This window comes from Hydra vulgaris, chromosome 04, assembly GCF_038396675.1.
Source record: "Hydra vulgaris chromosome 04, alternate assembly HydraT2T_AEP".
Lineage (NCBI taxonomy): Eukaryota > Metazoa > Cnidaria > Hydrozoa > Anthoathecata > Hydridae > Hydra > Hydra vulgaris.
The window spans coordinates 1859227-1878775 of record NC_088923.1 but is presented as its reverse complement, the minus strand read 5'-3'; the positions used below and the strand labels follow the sequence as shown (position 1 = coordinate 1878775).

The following is a 19549-nucleotide window of genomic DNA, read 5'->3' as shown; positions in this document are numbered from 1 at the left end:
GGACGGAGATAGTGGCTTGAAGCAGTTTTGTTGCAGTTGTTCAGGGCTTCCTCGATAATCACAAAGCTGAAAACTGTATGGGGTTGGTGTAGGCTCTCATAAAGAATTTACGCCAAAATTGGGATGCAGAATGACTCTGAAAGTTCATATCCTTAATTCACATTTCAACAAATTTAAAGAGAACATTTGCGCTTACTCCGAGGAGCAAGGCGAGTGCTTTCATCATGATATATATATTGGACTTTAAACGTCATTACCAAGGACAGTATAACGAAAACATAATGGGGGACTACATTTGGGGGCTACTTTAAGAGAGTGATTCACTGTATAATCGTAAATTTAGTCTAAACATTGTGCAATTTTCGTTTTTACCTGATTATAACAACAAAAATGGAAAAAAAATTGTTCCATTTTTACAAAAAACAAAAAAAAAAACAAAAAAAAAAGATGAATTTTCTTTGTGCTGTTGTCGTGTAAGCAAAGTTTGTACTTAATGAAGTCATTTTTTCATATACTTTAGACATAAACAATTGAAATATAACACTCAGAAGCCAGGAACAAAAATTGCGCTTCACGGCGTATTATCCGAGTGTTGAAGAATTATGAACATACCAAGTTTTAATCCCCTCAATTTGAGAGTAAACTTTACAAGGTCATAAAACCTAAACATTAGAAGATTATTCTATGGAATCTGTCGGTGAATTTAAATTTAGTTAAAAATAGTAAAGAAAATATTTTATAATCCTGTTGCTATCACGATAAGGGCTGGGGAGAAGGTCTAAATTTTTATATATTTTTTTATTTCCAGGATCCGAGCGTCGTATTCTTTTGCAAAGCATCCTTATTTGACATAAGCATGATCCTATAAATATTTGGACTTTGTTCCATGTCTGGAAGGTAGCTATTTCTAACACAAAAAAACGCCTCAGGATATTCTTATGAAATTTTAAAGTTAGCTATTGATTTCTCAGGTTTGTAAACAATGGCCAATTAAAACTGCGACTAAAGTTCAAAAAGTTTCAACCTATATTCACCTTTCATCTTTTTAAAAAAATTTATTGAGGGAGTAATTTCAAAAATGTTTTGTGATATATTTTCCTTATTGTTTTGTCTATTTTAATTTATTTAAACTTATATTTTCTAAATGTTTAGTTAAATAATTTTTTAAATTATAAAAAAATCTGTTTAATTTATTTTGTCAAAGTTGATAATTTCGCATTTTTGTACAATATTAGAAGTTGTATATAATTTTTCTTTTTCTATTTCACGGGGCTTGATGATAAGACATTTTATTCTTTACTTTCCCTGTCAGATGGTAAAAATATATTCATTATAACTGTAAAAGTTTGCACATTGACTAGATAGATAAATTATAAATACTAAACAAAGTTTACTATCTGAAATGAAGACTATAATTCTTAGAGGAATACTGTGTTTTTTAATTAGCATGATCATAAAAAACTCAAAATTATCTTGGACTAAAAATAAATTGTTTTCGTCAAAAGAATTTTGACTGGAGAATGATGGATGTTTGAATGAATGTCGGTTAATTGGAATTTGACTGTGAAGAATTTTTTCTAGGCTACGCTGTGTATTTTGGCCATTTTTTACGTTAACTTTTTTCGATGTTTTTGGGCTTATGCAATGACACTTTTAAATTTGCATATATTATCCGACGTTTCTCTATTGGAAAATTAAGTTTTTATTTTAGCATCAATTTTTTTCTGTGTTGGGTAATTTGTTGATTAGTCAGAGACTCGGCTGAAGAACTCATTTTTTAATCAGCATTTTTTCACTTTAAAAGAAAGGAAAAAACGAACTAAAAAATTAATTAAAAAAAAAACTAACTAAAAAAACTAAAAAAATGAACGAAAACCTTTTTAAGATCAGCGTCAATGAATTTATGAGTTAAATTGGCGACACCATTTTTTCAAAATTAAGGCTATTCCCCATTCAGCTTTTTTTTAAACTTTCCGCGCGGAAAGCGACTTCACGCATGCGCACACTGTAATATTAAAAAAAGTTGGCGGAAAATTATAATAAAAGTTGGAGGAAATAAAAGCTCAACAACGTTGAGCTTTTGAGCGGAAAGTTATTTGCTCCTGTAGTATTATCCAATAAAAAAGAAGAAAGCTATCACATGATACAAGAAATAATATTTTGTTTTAAACAAACTTTGAAAAATAAACAAGTATACTTGGATTAACAATTTTGCTATTTTATGATTATATTATGAAATATTAATGCTAAATTAGATATAGTAAACGGGTAAATAAAGTAATAATTATTTTAGGAATAATATAACTAGACTTTTATAATATTTTACTTTACAACTAATTTGTTTTTGAATTATAAAAAGGTATAAAAGCAAAATGAAAATTAATAACAATGGTGATTTGGCTAGAATTAATGTCACCTGAACAACAAACAGATATTTTATCTTTGCTTCAAAAACAAAACAATTCACAGCAACTGTTTTTGTCGCAACCAACAATTGAAGCCTCACTTACATGTTCTAAAGAATTAACTAAAAAAAATGTAAATACAACTCTAAAAAGGAAAATTAACTCCAACGATATAGACGAAATCGATAATGAAGAGTTTATTGAGTGTGTTAAAAAATACTTCTGTTTATGGAATACAGCATTATCTTCGCATAAAGATTATGATAAAAGAAAAAATGCTTGGGAAATGAATAATGAAAGTCTTGGTGGTGCTTATACAGGTTAATAAATTTCTTGCATTCAAAGGGAAACTTTAGAGAAAAGTTTTAGTTTTGGGCTGATTTATGTTTATAGATCTAATTTATAATTCTAATCAATTAATAGTAATGGTTATACTTATTTTAATATATTATGGCGCTCTAAGTAGTGCTTTTTTTAGGTTTTTTTGTTATACTTGATTTTTTGTTATTAAAACTCACTCTGTTCTAATTAACTTTATAGTTGAATTCCTAAAAAAGCTATGGAAAGGTTTACAAGAAAATTTTAAACGATGCAATGACAGACGAGAGAAAGCAACACGGTCAGGGGCAGCAGCATCTATACTGCCAACATGCAAATATTTCAAACAACTACAATTCTTGACAGATACAGTCTGTCCTCAAGACACAGATTCGAACTTAGATTCAATAGTTGAAGAAAACGTCAATATAGAGTTTCAAGTTGAACCAACTATATACACAAAAAATTTAGCTGAACAAGTCGGTTGCAGTTCCACCGATTTGCAATTCAACACAAAAACTTACTTAAACCGCAATAAAAAAAAACATAAAGCAGTCAATGCTATTGATACCTTACTTGTTGAAAGTTTAAAACAATTAAAAAAAAATGACAATGAAACTATTAACACAGATTCTGATGATTTATATTGTAGAAGTTTGTTTAGCAGGTTAAAAGAGCTTCCAAAAAAGAAAAATTGTTTGGCAAGAATAAGAATTGAAGAGGTTTTATTTACTTTAGAGTTTGAAGAATAATAATTTTTTAAACAAAACTTTTTATATAAAAATTATATAAATTTATTTGTATTTATGATAAAAAAAATCAAACTTTAAATTATTTTCTTTTTTATTCCTTGTATACTGTGTCTGAATATTATTATTTACTATTTTATATTATTCTTCATCAAAAGGATTAGATGTACTGTTAACTATTTTATCTTGCGATAAAACTAAGCCCTCCTCCGAATTAAAGTAATCTTTATAATTATTTCTAATAGATTTTGCTTTTTTGTAAAATTATAGGCTCCTTGACATTGAATTGATTTAAGTCCTTTATAATTGTTTGTTTCTTTTCTCCATTAACCAGGAATACTCCCGTGTGAAGTTTCTTGATCAACATAATGACTTGGGCAATATGAGAAATTATCTGTTTTTATTTATATTTTCATTAGAAAGTTGTGCAGAGCCACAGTTGCTTTTACAACAACTTTCACATTTTAAACTTTTAATACTATCGGTCTTCTAAATATTCGGAATCTGCTAGCCAATACCCCAAAAGAGCTCTCAATTACTCTTCTTCCTCTTGATAAGCGATAGTTAAACACAATTTCTATTTTATCGAGATTAGTTCTTCTTGGATAAGGCCTCATCATATGCGGCTTTAATGCAAATGCCTCGTCGGCTAAAAAAGTGTAGGGAAAGGTTATGGATTTCGAATAACCACTTATACATGATGGATCGAGAAAATTTAACAGATTATTGTCAATAGCGGATCCAACTTTGCTATTATTGTAAATACCACCGTCACTTTGACGCCCGGAGCCACCTATATCAACCAAAGTGAATTCATATTTTGCATTACACGTTGCTAAAAGTACAGTGCTAAATGTTTTTTTGTAGTTAAAATACATTGAGCCACTTCGGGCTGGCGACTGAATAATTACATGTTTACCATCTATTGCCCCAACACAATGAGGAAAATTACATCTTTCGTAGAACTCAGAAGATATTTCCAGCCATTCTTTTGGTGAAGATGGTGCTAACAAATATTCTTTTTTACAAATAACATTCCAAATTACTTTACATGTTTCTATGATAATTCTTCCTATAGTTGTAGGGCTTATTCTGAAACTTATTGCGATTGTTATCTGAGCATCGCCAGTAACAAGATATCTTAATGCTATACATAGTCTTTCTTCAGCAGTTGCAACTGCCCGTCTTAGAGAAGATTTAGATATAAATGGAGCAACCCATGATAGTAATATTTCAAAAGTTTGTGAACTCAAAAAAAACAACACAAAATTCAGCGCGGTAAATGGAGATTAAATTCCGCTTGAAGTTTTCCGCCCAAAAGCAAACTATAGCGCGTAAATTTCCGCCTAGGTGCAACAAATTCTGAATGGAGAACGGTCTTTATGCGTATCACGACTTGTTACTCAGAGAACGCCTTGGCTAAAACAGTAGATTGTTCATCTCAAGCCGACCAAAGCTTGATAATTCATCACTCAAGAAATATTTTTAATAATATAAAAAGAAGAAGGGCTTCTCGAAAAATGTGTGGGTAGGTTATTATATATTACAAATGTGGATACGGTAATTATATAACATTTTCCTAGTTTTATAAGATTATTGCATTTACTTTGTTAAAACTGTTAACTAAAAACAAAAACAAAAAAAATTATTGAATTTTATTAAATAATTAAATAAGTTTATAATCGATCATTTTTCAGACATGCTGATTCATTATTTGCCATGTTCTCGTTTGATTCGTTGTTAATGATTAATGATCTTATTAATCATTCAGCGTATGTGTATGATTTTTAGATTTTCTATCAGAAAATTTTCTATTGACAGAATTAATAGCAACAGGTGTTTTTTTCACAATTTTTAAAGACATAATTTGAGAGAGACTTTCTGGCTCACCACCATCGACGACGGGTACAGAAATTGGTCCAGTGTAAGGTCCTAGCTCTTGTCCCATGAAGTTTTCCTTAGCCCACATGTATACAACAAGCCCACCAGGGACATGCATACTTTTAATTTTGGTTTCTTTTTCTGTCCAACTACATCCATGAATCACGAGTCTGTTGTATTTCTAAAAAGCAGTATTAATTACGTCATCAAATAAAAAAATGATTTAAATATCAAATACTCAATGGTTAGATTTACTTAGGGGTTGTCCATAAAGTACGTACGCTCATAGGGGGAAGGAGGGAGGTCTTCAAAAAGCGTACGAAAGCGTATGGGGGGAGGGGAGGGGGAAGGGTTCAATTTAAAAGTACGTACTTCGATTTTTTAATTTATCACAATTAACCAGCTAATCAATAGAAAAGTTACATTCTGACTAAATATTCTAGTTTACCAACAAAAAAAGATGTATGGTATATGGAGTAAAGGGTATAGTTTTCCTCTATGCACACACATGTATAGGCGCCCTCAGAATTTTTTGATGTTCCAGATACAGATATTTTTTGATGTTCCAAGGACACTTTCACACATCGCGCAAACTCCTAACTTAAGTTTGTTTATCGGGATGGCGGAGGCCTGTAAACAAAAGCCCTAAAACGCTTTCCTTCCCCTGCCCATACGTGAGGGCACAAATGTAGTAAAATTTTAAACTTTACCATCTAAAGCTAAATTTAAATTTATTGACAGATTTTAATTTTTGTAGAAAAATATTGTAAATTACACAAGTTATGACCATGCAAATTTTCCGTCCCCCAAAATAAGAGGGGTATAAATTTTGCATGGTCATAATTTTTTTGTAATTTACAATATTTTTCTACAAAAATTAAAATCTGTCGATAAATTTAAATTTAGTTTTAGATGGTAAAGTTAAAAGTTTTGCTACATATTTCCCTCACGTTTGGGCAGGGAAGGGGGGAGGCACACGTTTTAGGGGCTTTTGTTCTCAGGCCTCCGCCATCCTAATTTTTTTGCAAGGCCGCCTCATTTGGCATGTAAACAAACTTAAGTTTTCACGATGTGTGTAAGTGTTCTATCTGGAACATCAAAAAATCCTGCGAGGGCCCATGCACACATGCCACCCCTTATATACTGGCCCTGAGTAAGACTTATTTTTTGAGTCGACAAAAAACAGGTTTTAGCAGGGCCGTGGTTGATGGGTCAAAGTCTCTCCCCCCCCCCCAAAAAAAAAAACAACGTGTCATTGGCGTCTCAAAATCTTCCAAATTTGACCGCTAGGTTTTGCTAAAAAAAAAAGCTTCTTAAATTAGCAAAAGGGCACAAAATTTGCTGTTGCCCCCTCCCCCTACAACTAAGAGGTATAGGCTACCCTCGGCACTGGGTTTTACCCTTTGTTTTCAATATTACTGATATCGCGTAAGACTCGTTTTTTACTTACTAAAGAGGGGTGCCTGAAAAAAACGTCCGCCTTAAGTATAGTTCATTTATATTTGATTTGTTATTAAAACAAAGAAAAAGGTTTAAATGGATTTCTCCGTGAATCGAACCTCGATCTACGCCGTCAATTTCCACCGCATTTACCTCTCGGTCAAACATACCATCTGCCTTGGAATAGTTTAAACTTATTTAAATTATTATTTGCATATATTTTTAAAGGCATTTTTAAAATGCGCAAATGCAAAAAGGGCTTTGGGGTCGTATAAAGCATCTAAGGTACTCTCCGCCTTTTTTTTTTTAAATAAACTTTTTTATTGAGAAAAAAAAGTTGACAGGGGGGGGGTGTATTTGAGAAACGTACGTACTTTTTAAAGAGGTGGGGGGGGGGGGGGGTGTGGGGACAAAAAATTACGCATGGCAACAGGGGGAGGGTCAAATTTCAAAATTTTTGGCGTACGTACTTTATGGACGAACCCTTAATGTTTAGATTTAAGCAGAAAAACTTGTTATTGTTAAACTTCTATTTTACAACAAAATATTTTTATGTCTTTTTCATTAAAAGCAATCAAACAAACGCAATGAAGCGTCACGTCTAATACTAAATTCTCTGCCTCAGCGCAAAACTGAATTGTTAAAATATCAATACAATGCAATTTTTTTCGGCAAATTCTTTTTCTTTTAATGCAATTTTTTCAGCTTCTGCAAACACCTGTTTTTTTTTAATTTTATGATACTTTATAAAAAACATCAGCAACATTTTGTAAAAATTACGAAAACGAGGGACAGAAGTAATTTTAGTTGTATATAAAGTTCTTTCTTTGCTACAATATATATACGGTTAATATTACCTTACATAAATTAACATAAATTTCTTTAAAAAAATTTAAAAATAATTTTTCAAAGTTTTTTTTATCTATTTCACTTTTTATCTTTATTTCTTCATATTTCATTATCTAATAAAATAAGTTACGTTATTTTATTAGATAAGAACATTTGTTCTTGCTTACGTAACATACGTTATGTGTTACACATACTTACGTTACGTAAACATTTACTCTTGCCTTGATTTACATAAATACAAATAAAAATTTATTGAAATCTTACTATTGTTTCAAGATAATCACACATCTCAGAGAACGATGCACCACGACAAATCTTTACCATCTCAGAAGATTTCAAGTTGGTCTCAGATATTTTCATGGATTTTGTATTAGCACCCTCACATACTTTATCGATGGTGTTAGCACCAAAAAATGGACCAAAAGCTTTTCCTGATGAAAATAAAATTAGAAATTAAATTGTAAAAGAATTTTTATGACAAACCTAACCCTAATACCTATAAAGGTTATGTGAGACTTTTGTTTTATTTAACTTTTTAAAAGTTTATAGCGAAGTGTCTGTAACGCACATATTCCATTAAACATTAAACACACACTTATGTATATACATACATACATACATACATACATACATACATACATACATACATACATACATACATACATATATATATATATATATATATATATATATATATATATATATATATATATATATACAGTATCGGACAAAACGAGTGCAACCAAATAATGCTAATTTAGTTTCTTTATATATACGTGCTGCATTTTTTCAATTTAGAGAAATAACTATGTAACTGTTTAGAGAAAAAGTTCTTCAAGTTTAATTCATCACAAAGTTCATTATTTGTACACAAAAATTAATAAATTAATCAAAAGTATTAAATAACTATGTAACTGTTTAGCGAAAAAGTTCTTCAAGTTTTATTCATCACAAATTTCATTATTTGTACACGAAAATTAATAAATTAATCGAAAGTTATTTTCCTTCTGGACAAAACAAGTGCAACTCGACAAAATATTGACCAAGCTGTATTTCGCTATCAATATTTCGTGGCAAATCCTTTGTTGTCAATCACAGCCTTGCATCTTCGAGGCATAGATTCAATCAGGTGATTAATGAAACTTTGTGGAATCGCTACCCAGGCCTTTTGGATTTGTTCAAACAGTTGATCCTTATTACGAACACCTTCACGATTAATTCTGCGGTTGACAATCTCCCACAGGTTCTCGATAGGATTGAGATCGGGAGATTAAGGCGGCCAATCCATCACCGATAGGTGGTTGTCTTGAAACCACTGCTTGACTACTTTTGTTGTGTGTTTCGGATCGTTGTCTTGCTGAAAAACCCATTCTATTGGCATATTCCGATCAGCATGAGGTAACATAACATCTTTCAGGATATTTTTATACATAAAACGGTCCATTATTCCATTGTTTCGATGTATTGGACCTAGAATGTTAGCAGAAAAACACCCCCAGACCATTGCATTGCCTCCGCCATGCTTCACGGTCTTATGGCAGTAACGTAAATCAAGGCGTTTTCCGGCCGGTCAACGTACACGGCAAATGCCATCGCTCCCAATGATGTTGAAATTCGATTCATCGCTGAACAGGACAGTTCGCCATTTCAGCACATTCCAGTCAATATGAGATATAGCAAAGAGGAGACTTTTCTTCTAGTTTTTTAGTCTTTGCAGGGTGTCGAGAAAACAATCCGGCTTCAACAGCATGTCGTCTGATTGTTCGGTCCGATACAGGCAGCTCTAATTGCTTTTGTATCTCAACTGATGATATCCAGGGATCCTTCTTGATGGATCTGACGATCATAATATCCTGTCTAGAAGTGGCGGAACGCGGTCTTCCACCTTTGTTATCTGTGCCAACTTACTCATAGAACAATATTTGGAACATAGTCTCTGTGCCAACTTACTCATAGAACAATATTTGGAACGGTCCATTTTTTCACGCGATACTTATCACAAATACTTTTTTGTGACATTTCACCTACGTAATCACCAATAATTTTCTTTCTTAGTTCCAATCCAAGATTGTCGGGAGCTATTTTTGCACTTGAAGTCATAAAAATAATACAAATAAATGATCACGCTTCTCAAGGCTTACTGTGTTACATTTACCTTGTGATGATACAATAATGCTCTGAGGAACACAACGTCTTGGTTGGATGTGGACTGTATTGATGTAATGAAACACTTGTTGTATTTCACTTCTTGTATTGATGTTCTTCGATAAAACACTTTGATAAAACTCACTTCGATAAACTGCCTTGATAATACTGACTGATTGACTTCCATATACTGACTGAATAACTTGTCGATTTACATGTCTCTTATATAGTAAAATAAACCTGTGTAAACCTGTTCTGGAAGATTCTAGATGCTTCTTTTCGATGCTTCTGGAAGCTTCTGGATGCGTCTGGATGCGTCTGGATGCTTCTGAATGTTTCTGGATATTTCTGGATGCTACTGGATGCTTCCAGATGCGTCGTCTGGAAACTTCTGAAAGCTTCTGCATGCTTCAGGAAACTTCTGGAAACTTTTGGATACTTTCTTTAATCATTAAAAAACTTCCGTGACGTTGACACGGACCAGACTTAAGAAAATGAAACAAACAAAAAAAGTTGCACTTGTTTTGTCTGCTGCAAAATGGCACTTGTCAAAGAAATTCTGCCTGTGTGCTGTCACCTGTCAGCTGATTGCTCATGTCATGGCATGCTATGACTCCAGACTCCTGAACTGTTCGCTGTGGTAGTATAGTTCGTTTCATTTTTAAGACATGGAAAATTGGGAACACTTTTTAGTATTGTTCGATGTTGGTTGCAAATGTTTTGTCCAATACTGTATATATATATATATATATATATATATATATATATATATATATATATATATATATATATATATATATATATATATATATAATATATATTAACACATGCTACAAGTAAAGCAATTAATCTAAATAAACCTTGATAATTTTCTTCTACATAAAGGTTAACTTTAACATTTTCTGGAATTGATAAAGAAACAATTTTCTCTGACCAAGTTTGTGCTAAATATAAAAGTGAATTTACAAAAATGAGTTTGAAACAACAAAAAACAAGATAGCATACAAAAATTGAAACAACTAACATAAAACAAAAAAACTTACGAAAATCACAATCATCAAAACCAGATGATATCTTATTTACTACATTTGTTGCACATTGATATTTATTCCCAATCTTTATGCATTTTCCATATTCTTCATTTTCATAATAAAAAGGAAATACACACCTTTTTCTCTTCACAGTCAATATGTAATTACCTAAATATTAATAATATTAATATTTATATTATAAATATTAATAACTATTATTACGTAATTAAATAGTTATATAATAATATACTATTAATAATGTACTATTAATAGTTATATAATTTATGTTTATATAATAATATACAATATATAGAAAAAAGAGTAACAATTGAATTTGGTCAAATCCAGGATTTTTTTCAATATTTTTTCACTCCCAACAAGGCTGTAAGCAACCACTATTAAGTTAGGAATTACTAGAAAACAAAGAATAGAGTTAATAAACTAAGAAAACATTTGAAAGAGGACTTAAAAAGTTGTAGGTTGTACAAGTCAGGAAAACATGAAGATGGGAAAGGGTTCTTAAGGGCATGCATGGAAAACAAATTAAAGACAAAATTAAAGACAAATTACAGTTTTAAGAGCATGCTAGGACAGATAAAAAAGGTAAAAGCTTAGAACTTTCATGAATGATGAGTCAAGCAAGAATAAGTTTTAGTTGATGGAACTAGAGACAAAAGCTCCTTTAAGCAGCGACCATGGTACTATGACTATTAAAATTTAACATTTAAAATATAATTCATGGTAATATGACTTTTAAAATTTAACATGTAAAATATAATTTATGGTAATATGACTATTAAAATTTAACATTTAAAATATAATTCATGGTAATATGACTTTTAAAATTTAACATGTAAAATATAATTCATAGTAATATGACTTTTAAAATTTAACATTTAAAATATAATTCATGGTAATATGACTTTTAAAATTTAACATGTAAAATATAATTCATAGTAATATGACTTTTAAAATTTAACATTTAAAATATAATTCATGGTAATATGACTTTTAAAATTTTACATTTAAAATACAATTCATGGTAATATGACTTTTAAAATTTTACATTTAAAATACAATTCATGGTAATATGACTTATAAAATTACAAAATAACTTTAGCGATTTTTATTTTAGTTACAACAAGGTTTTTTTTTATAAAGAACTTTGTGAACTTGACCATATTGTCATTAATGTTATAGTGATATTACAAGATATTCCAAGAATTTTAGGAAAAAAATCTCACTCTACTGCATATCTGTTTTTAAAAAGATAAGAAAAATTTCTTTTTTTAATTAATTCTATTATAAATTTGTATTATGAGTAAATAATATTTATATTCACATTTATAATACAAATATTATGTTTTAATAAAAACAAAACAATTGTTGTAGTATAAAAGAACTTATATTATAAAGTTGACAAGTTGTTAGCCATTTGTATAGTTAAAATATAGTCTCAAGCACTACCAAAAATCAGTGACAGTTACAAATTAAAAAATTAAAAATCTTGTAAGCAAAAAATGTCAATTTGAAACTGGAACTTGGTCATTTTTTTTCAATATGGTTTGCAAAAGAATTTAAATTTTTGTAATCAATATAAAAAAAAAAAAAAAAAAAAAAAAGTGTTTTCAATTTATGAAAAAAACTTCACTTTTGCATGAGCCATAAACCACTTTAGGGTAGTGTGGAGGAGGGCCTGATCATATATAGGCTCAACCGGAAATATTTCAGCTCCGGCTCAACTTGTAAAAACACCAGCTTCAGCTTCAGAGCAGCTTAAAAGCGCTGTGCATAAATGCATTGATATATATATATATATATATATATATATATATATATATATATATATATATATATATATATATATATATATATATATATATATATATTTATATATATATATATATATATATATATATATATATATATATATATATATATAATAAATATGTTACTGTTACCCGCAGTACCAGGAATTAGCTAAATGCTAATGTTTATAATATAATTTAATATTGCAACTCTGAGTTTCATGTGTTATCACAATCATCAGGCAATTGAAAATTGAAAAAAAATTGAACCATGAAAGTTTTGATGTAACTATGGGCAGCTACGATGGCGCTGAAATTTGCGAACTTGTTGGAATCTACATTCTCAACGAATTATCTAATATAAATATAAAAACCGACATAGGGCTTTACCGTGATGATGACTTGTTGATAATACGCAATTCTAACAGCCAAGAAATGGAGCGAATCCGAAAAAATATAATCCAAAAGTTTAAAGACGTTGGATTTCAAATAGACATAAAAACAAATCTCAAGTCAGTTAACTTCCTTGATGTAACTTTCAATTTAGCCCAAAACACCCATAACCCTTTCAAAAACCCAACGATAATCTTCAATACATCCACATATCTTCTAATCATCCACCACAAATTATTAAACACTTACCTACTTCAATATCAAACAGACTATCCCAAAATTCCTCCAGCGAAGTTATATTTATTCAATTTAAAAACGAATATGAACAAGCACTAAAAAATAGCGAATACAAAAACTACTCCCTCAAATATCAGATCAAACAAAAAATACCCCAGAAAAATCGTAAACGCAATATCATATGGTTCAACCCCCCATTTAATAAAAACGTCTCCACAAATGTTGCAAAAATGTTCTTGTATTTACTAGAAAAAAACTTCCCTAAGACGCACAAACTTCACAAAATCTTAAACAGAAACACTGTAAAGGTAAGCTACAGTTGCACTGAAAATATAGAAAAAATTATAAAAAACCACAATAAAAAAATCATCTTCCCTAGAATTGAAAATAATGATCCAAAATGCAACTGTTGAAATAAAGCAGAATGCCCCCTGAATGGTAAGTGCAAATCCACAAATATTATATATAAATGCATCATCGCAGCAAAAAACCAACCCAGCAAAGTTTATATAGGATTAACGGAAGGTGAGTTGAAAGCCAGATACAACAACCACAAATCATCATTCAACAATATTAAATACAAAAATTCTACCGCCCTATCAAACTATGTCTGGGATTTAAAAAACAATTTTAATGAAACCCCTATGCTAACATGGTTTATTCTCAAATCAGTACCCCCCTACTCAAATATTTCCAAAAGATGCCCACTATGTCTGTATGAGAACTATACTATTATATCATATCCAAAACCTGAAGAACTGTTAAATAAGAGAACCGAAATTATATCAAAGTGCCGCCACAAAAATAAATTCTTATTAAAAAATTACAAAGCTTGCTACAAACCTGATTAACAACTATAAATAAAAATAACTATACTAATCTGCTCCATATATCTCTAGGCTAACTAATAAATTACTCACATACACAGCTTTTGTAATATATTTCATAATATTATGTATATTTTTATATCAATTTTAATTCTTATTTTTATTTTATTATTTTTTAATACACAAATAATACACATAAAGAATATTTTAAACAACATTAAACATATAACTAATTCACAGTTATTAGCCAACTAAAAACAAATTAATATTATTAACCTAACTACTAATCAATTTCCATCGCGTAACGATCTAAAATACAAATATAAACCGTAATGTCCACTAAACAAATCGTAGCAAAATTAAACTTTTACTATTTGCCTGATGATTGTGATAACACATGAAACTCAGAGTTGCAATATTAAATTATATTATAAACATTAGCATTTAGCTAATTCCTGGTACTGCGGGTAACAGTAACATATTTATTATATAGCTCTAGTTTATCTATTGAGCACTCTTTCAAGTATACAATATTATACATGATAATATAAAGATATTTTCTTTATTCATATATATATACACTTACGTGTATATATATATATATATATATATATATATATATATATATATATATATATATATATATATATATATATATATATATATATATATATATATATATCAATGCATTTATGCACAGCGCTTTGAAGCTGGAGCTGGTGTTTTTACAAGTTGAGCCGGAGCTGAAATATTTCCGTTTGAGCCTCTATATATATATATATATATATATATATATATATATATATATATATATATATATATATATATATATATATATATATATATATATATATATATATATATATATATATATATATATATATGTATATATATATATATATATGTATATATATATATATATATATATATATATATATATATATATATATATATATATATATGTATATATATATATATATATGTATATATATATATATATATATATATATATATATATATATATATTTATATATATACACATATATGGACAATTGAAAACAATAATATATATACATATATGTGCGTATATATATGTATATATGTACTGTCAGGTCAGGTGTATGATCTTCATGATCACCCTGCTACTGGCAACATGAAACCCAGTGCAACCTGTTTCATGTCCTAATGCCTTGTGGGATTCAATTTCTAAGCAAAGGCTGGAAGGAGAGTGGTTTCTGTCATCGTTACTATTTAATATCAATCATGCCTTTAATATTATTTTGTTTTTTTTACTTATTTTTTAATCTATTTATTTATATTTTTTGTGTTTTGCTTTTTATTTACTTTTATATAGTAGGAGGTGGCTTAGTTAATGTGTTAGCTCACTTGTAATATACTTTATATGTATGTTTGTGTTCTGTGTAAACCTCTAACACAGTATTGACTTACCCTTAAGTTACTATCCGTATGTTTGTTTTCTATCTGAATCTCTGACACAGTGTTGACTTATCCGTAAGTTACTTTATGTTTGTAAGCTACTTTATGTGTGTTTGTGTTCTGTCTGAACATCTGGCACGATGTTCATTCACCAGTAAGCTACATTTTGTATGTTTGTTTTGTCTGAACCTCTGGCGCGGTGTTTACTCACCGCTACTTTATGTATGTTTGTGTTCTGTTAAATTATTTGATGCAGTGTGAGCTTAGTAACTAACTACTTACTTCAACTATAAAACTTACACTCACCTTAGTCTCTAGTATTTTGTTAGATGTAGTGTTTTTCCCAATGCATTTCCAAAATATTATGTCAGGGAAGTAACTCCTTTTAACTACTTCAGGTCAGGTCTGGTTCTGGATTATCATGGTTACCCTGCTACTAGTTTCATGTAACCCAGTAGTAACAGCCCCATAATCTGCTGCTTTATAGGGTGTGTCTTTTTAGGCAAAGGCTCCGAGAAACAAATTCCAACTTAAAAATGTCCTGCCTTGGGGCTCTCGGTTAAGAAAAGGCTAGAGGTAAGGTCTCAATAAAAATACTCAACTTGGGCAGATGTTAATTGCATACAGCTAAAATTCTCCTACCTTAGGGCTCTTGGTTGAGTAAAGGCTAGAGATAGTGTCTCAATAAAAATACTCATCTTGGGCAGATGTTAACTGCATTCAGCTACTGTCTTGAAGAAGACCTCCTAAGCAAAGACTTTAGGGGTAACCCTAACCCTAAGCAGAATAATTCTGCTAACAAGGCTCTATGTGTCCCTGTTAGTTTTTTTGGTGTGCATTGTCCAGGTCTTATCAGGAGCCCTATGTTATGACTTGGGGTTATTTAACAGGACTGAGACAACTGCATAGCTCATTGCATAAAATGCCATGCACTATCTATGAATGAGTCAAAATCGAATTAAACTTAAATCATGCTAAAAGTAACCAAAAACTTTAACCATAAAAACCCCACCACCTAACTGTTTTAATATATTTTATACAAATATTGTTGTCTGCGAAGCAACCTTCCATCACTTGAATCTTACATCTTGCAAAATTCACCAGGCTTACTTGCTTTTAATGAAACAAATTTAAATTCCACTATTCCTTGTTTTAGATCTCAGTGTTAATGGGTACTATTCTTTGATTCGCAAAGACTCCTATAATCTTATGCTTGGCTTGGGGGTATACATGCACATCAATTTATCTATTTGAAGTGAAATCAGGTTCAATTCTTTTGATCATTCTTTCAAGTGCTTCCACTTAGCACCTCTTCACCTGTAACCTTTCTCTTTGTTCTTTAACATTCTCCTTCTTACCAAGACTTGACTCTTTTAGACGAAATTTCTGATCAAATTGACTATTCCCTCTCTATTTACCCCTTTCAATGCTCATCACACTGAATAGATTAACTCTAACGCCACTGACCCTGCTGGAATTAAAACCTATAACTTCTGCATTTCTCACTTTCTTACTCAGATAGTTAACTTTGACTTGTTTTCCTGACAATCCTAATCATTTATCTTCACTCCTTGATTTATGTCTTATGTCTCTGACCCTAGCTAGTGTTCAGTATCTCCCTTTTTTCCTGTAGGTGGTTCTGACCATGCAATTATTTCTATAAATCTTTTAATTTGTACTTCTTCTTTGGACTCACCCTATCATTGCACTACTTACTACTACCCAAAAGCTGACTGGGATTCTTTTCGTGATTTTCTTTGTAGCAGTCCTCGGGCTAATGTCTTTTGTAACCTTCTGAATTCAGCCAGGAATAAATGCTTTTATTCCTTCTTGCCGGTTCCAAGTCAAGCCTCATTCTACTTTATGGTTTTTACCTTCTTGTGCAGCTGATATATCTAATCGTAATTGTTTTTTTATCTTTTTCAATTGAACAACTCTATTGAGAACAAACGGCTATTTATGATTGCTATAAATCAAAGTCAAAAAGGTGCTGTCTGTTGCTAAGCTCCATAATTCTTAATTCACTAAATTGCATATCTTATCTCAAAAGTTAGGCTTCATATACTTTTGAAAAATCAGTGTCATTATCAAGGGTAGGTCTAACATACTATCTCTCATTCATGACTTCAGAAAAATCTTTAAACACTTTTGGAAAATCTTTAACAGCGTAGTTAACAAAGGAAGGTCTAACATTCCTTCTTGCGAATAATATACATAATATAATATATCGTGGGACTAATCTTATTATCTCTCTCAAGGAAGCAGAAATACTGAAAAAAGCATAACTATTTGCAAAGCGGAGTTATTTATATTATATATATTTATAAAGCAGATTGAATTCATTACCTGAACTTTTTTTCTAACTTAACTCTTGAATCTTATGGCCTTACTCTTTCTTTCTTTCCAATCAAACAGGTCAACTTATTGTTAGACATTCAAATCCAGCTTCAATTGCTAAAGTCATATCTCAATTAAAATCTTTTACAGCTCATTGTCCAGACAACATGCCTGTCATAGTCTTAAAAAATAGTTCTAAAGAACTCTCTTTAATTCTCCCTAAACTAATTAATAAGTTTAATTTTAACTCCAACAAAACTCAGTTGTTTACTGCAAACAACTCTCGCGATACTGTTGACAGTATTTGCTATTTTCTTACTCCTAATTCTATTCTCTATAAATCTCTTATTCATCTTTGTATGGAATACTGTTGTCATTTTGTTTTGATAATCTTAAAAATTTTCCCAGATACACTATAAGAAGCAAGTTTATGAAGAAGACCAGCATGCCAAACTTTAACAAAAGCTTTAGATATATCAAGAGCAATAGCCCTTGCCCCCTGCCTCTAGAGACTTTTAGTCACAACAGTTAGCAAGTCAGCCGTAAAACAAGAAGATAAAAAACCATATTGGTTTTTAGATAGTAAGTTATTTGACTCAAGATGGGATGTTAGAAATTTGTTATTAAAAGACTCGATGACTTTGCTGATAACAGAAAGAAGACTGATTGGATACCTAGAGGGTCAGAATGTTCTCCAGAGTTTTTAAAAATCAGAACCACATATACAATTTCCGGCAGGTAGGAAAACAAGGTTTAATCAAGCGCTTGTTAAATAGTTTAGAGAAAATTGAAGAAAGTTCTCAAGAACACTTTTTAAGACTCTGATAGGAATTTTGTCTGGACCACAAGATTATTAGAATCTTTGCGAATCAAAAGGTAGTACCCATTAACACTGAGATCTGAAGAAGTAAAAGCCAAATTTAAATAAGTTTAACAGTGAAAATAATTTATAAGTACTTAAAATAGCCACCCTTGGCTTTAAAACACATTTTTACATGCTTGGGCTATCAATTTCATGCATAGTTCTTTTGGAACTTAGTTCTACATGCTTACAAGAACCTCCTTCAAGCGTAAATGTTTTCAATAGGACTTAAATTAGGTGATCAGGCACACCGTAGCCACAAAGATATTTTCTGGATTGCAAATATTATTTAATACTCTTAGCTGTGGGGGAAGGTATATTGAAAGTTGCAAGCTGTGGGGAAAGGTGTATTGAAAGTCGCAAAATCTTTAGAAAAATTTTGATATTGACAATTTAAGGCAATTTTAAATTATTTTCATTGCTGAACACAAATTGGCTCTAATCCTAAACAGACCAGACTAGTCTCTCCTAACACCATTTTCTCCTTGCAATGCAGTCTGTAACTCTGAAAACTGGCTTATATTAATAGATGTCAGATATGATTCCTCAACCTTTCAATATCTTTCTAGCAGTCTTTCTGCTTACACCATTGTCATTTTTCATATTGTTGAATTCTGGATTGAATATATTGGATTTTTCCTGCTGTTTGCAATGATGCTTATTTGAAAGTGTTTTCAATCAGCCAGACCAAGGTATTTCAAATGTGATAACTATGTTTTTATAATTTCTAATTGTTGAGCACACACATTTCTCTAATTTTTAAATGGAACAAGAAAATAATAATAACTGTATAATTTAGGTAGCCCATTTTAAGCAATTATGCACTAAAA

The 19549-nt window shown here is 30.5% G+C and overlaps 2 protein-coding genes across 2 annotated transcripts in view; both read right to left on the bottom strand.

Annotated features, from left to right (window-relative positions):
- Nucleotides 1–3936: 3936 nt before the first annotated feature.
- Nucleotides 3937–5193, bottom strand: LOC136079115 (uncharacterized). Its single transcript, XM_065794831.1, has 3 exons — nucleotides 5176–5193; nucleotides 5079–5095; nucleotides 3937–4720 (listed from the first exon to the last, which is right to left on the bottom strand). Exons 1-3 carry the CDS (start codon nucleotides 5191–5193, stop codon nucleotides 3937–3939), a joined length of 819 nt encoding a protein of 272 aa, XP_065650903.1.
- The window catches only part of LOC136079510 (uncharacterized), a 101493-nt gene continuing 87057 nt past the window's right edge, over nucleotides 5114–19549 (bottom strand). The window contains exons 10-13 of the mRNA XM_065795249.1: nucleotides 10831–10986; nucleotides 10648–10731; nucleotides 7907–8073; nucleotides 5114–5534 (exon numbers count right to left, since the gene is read on the bottom strand). Coding sequence (XP_065651321.1) covers nucleotides 5232–5534; nucleotides 7907–8073; nucleotides 10648–10731; nucleotides 10831–10986 — 710 coding nt within the window. The 3' untranslated portion in view covers nucleotides 5114–5231. The remainder of the gene's footprint in view (nucleotides 5535–7906; nucleotides 8074–10647; nucleotides 10732–10830; nucleotides 10987–19549) is intronic.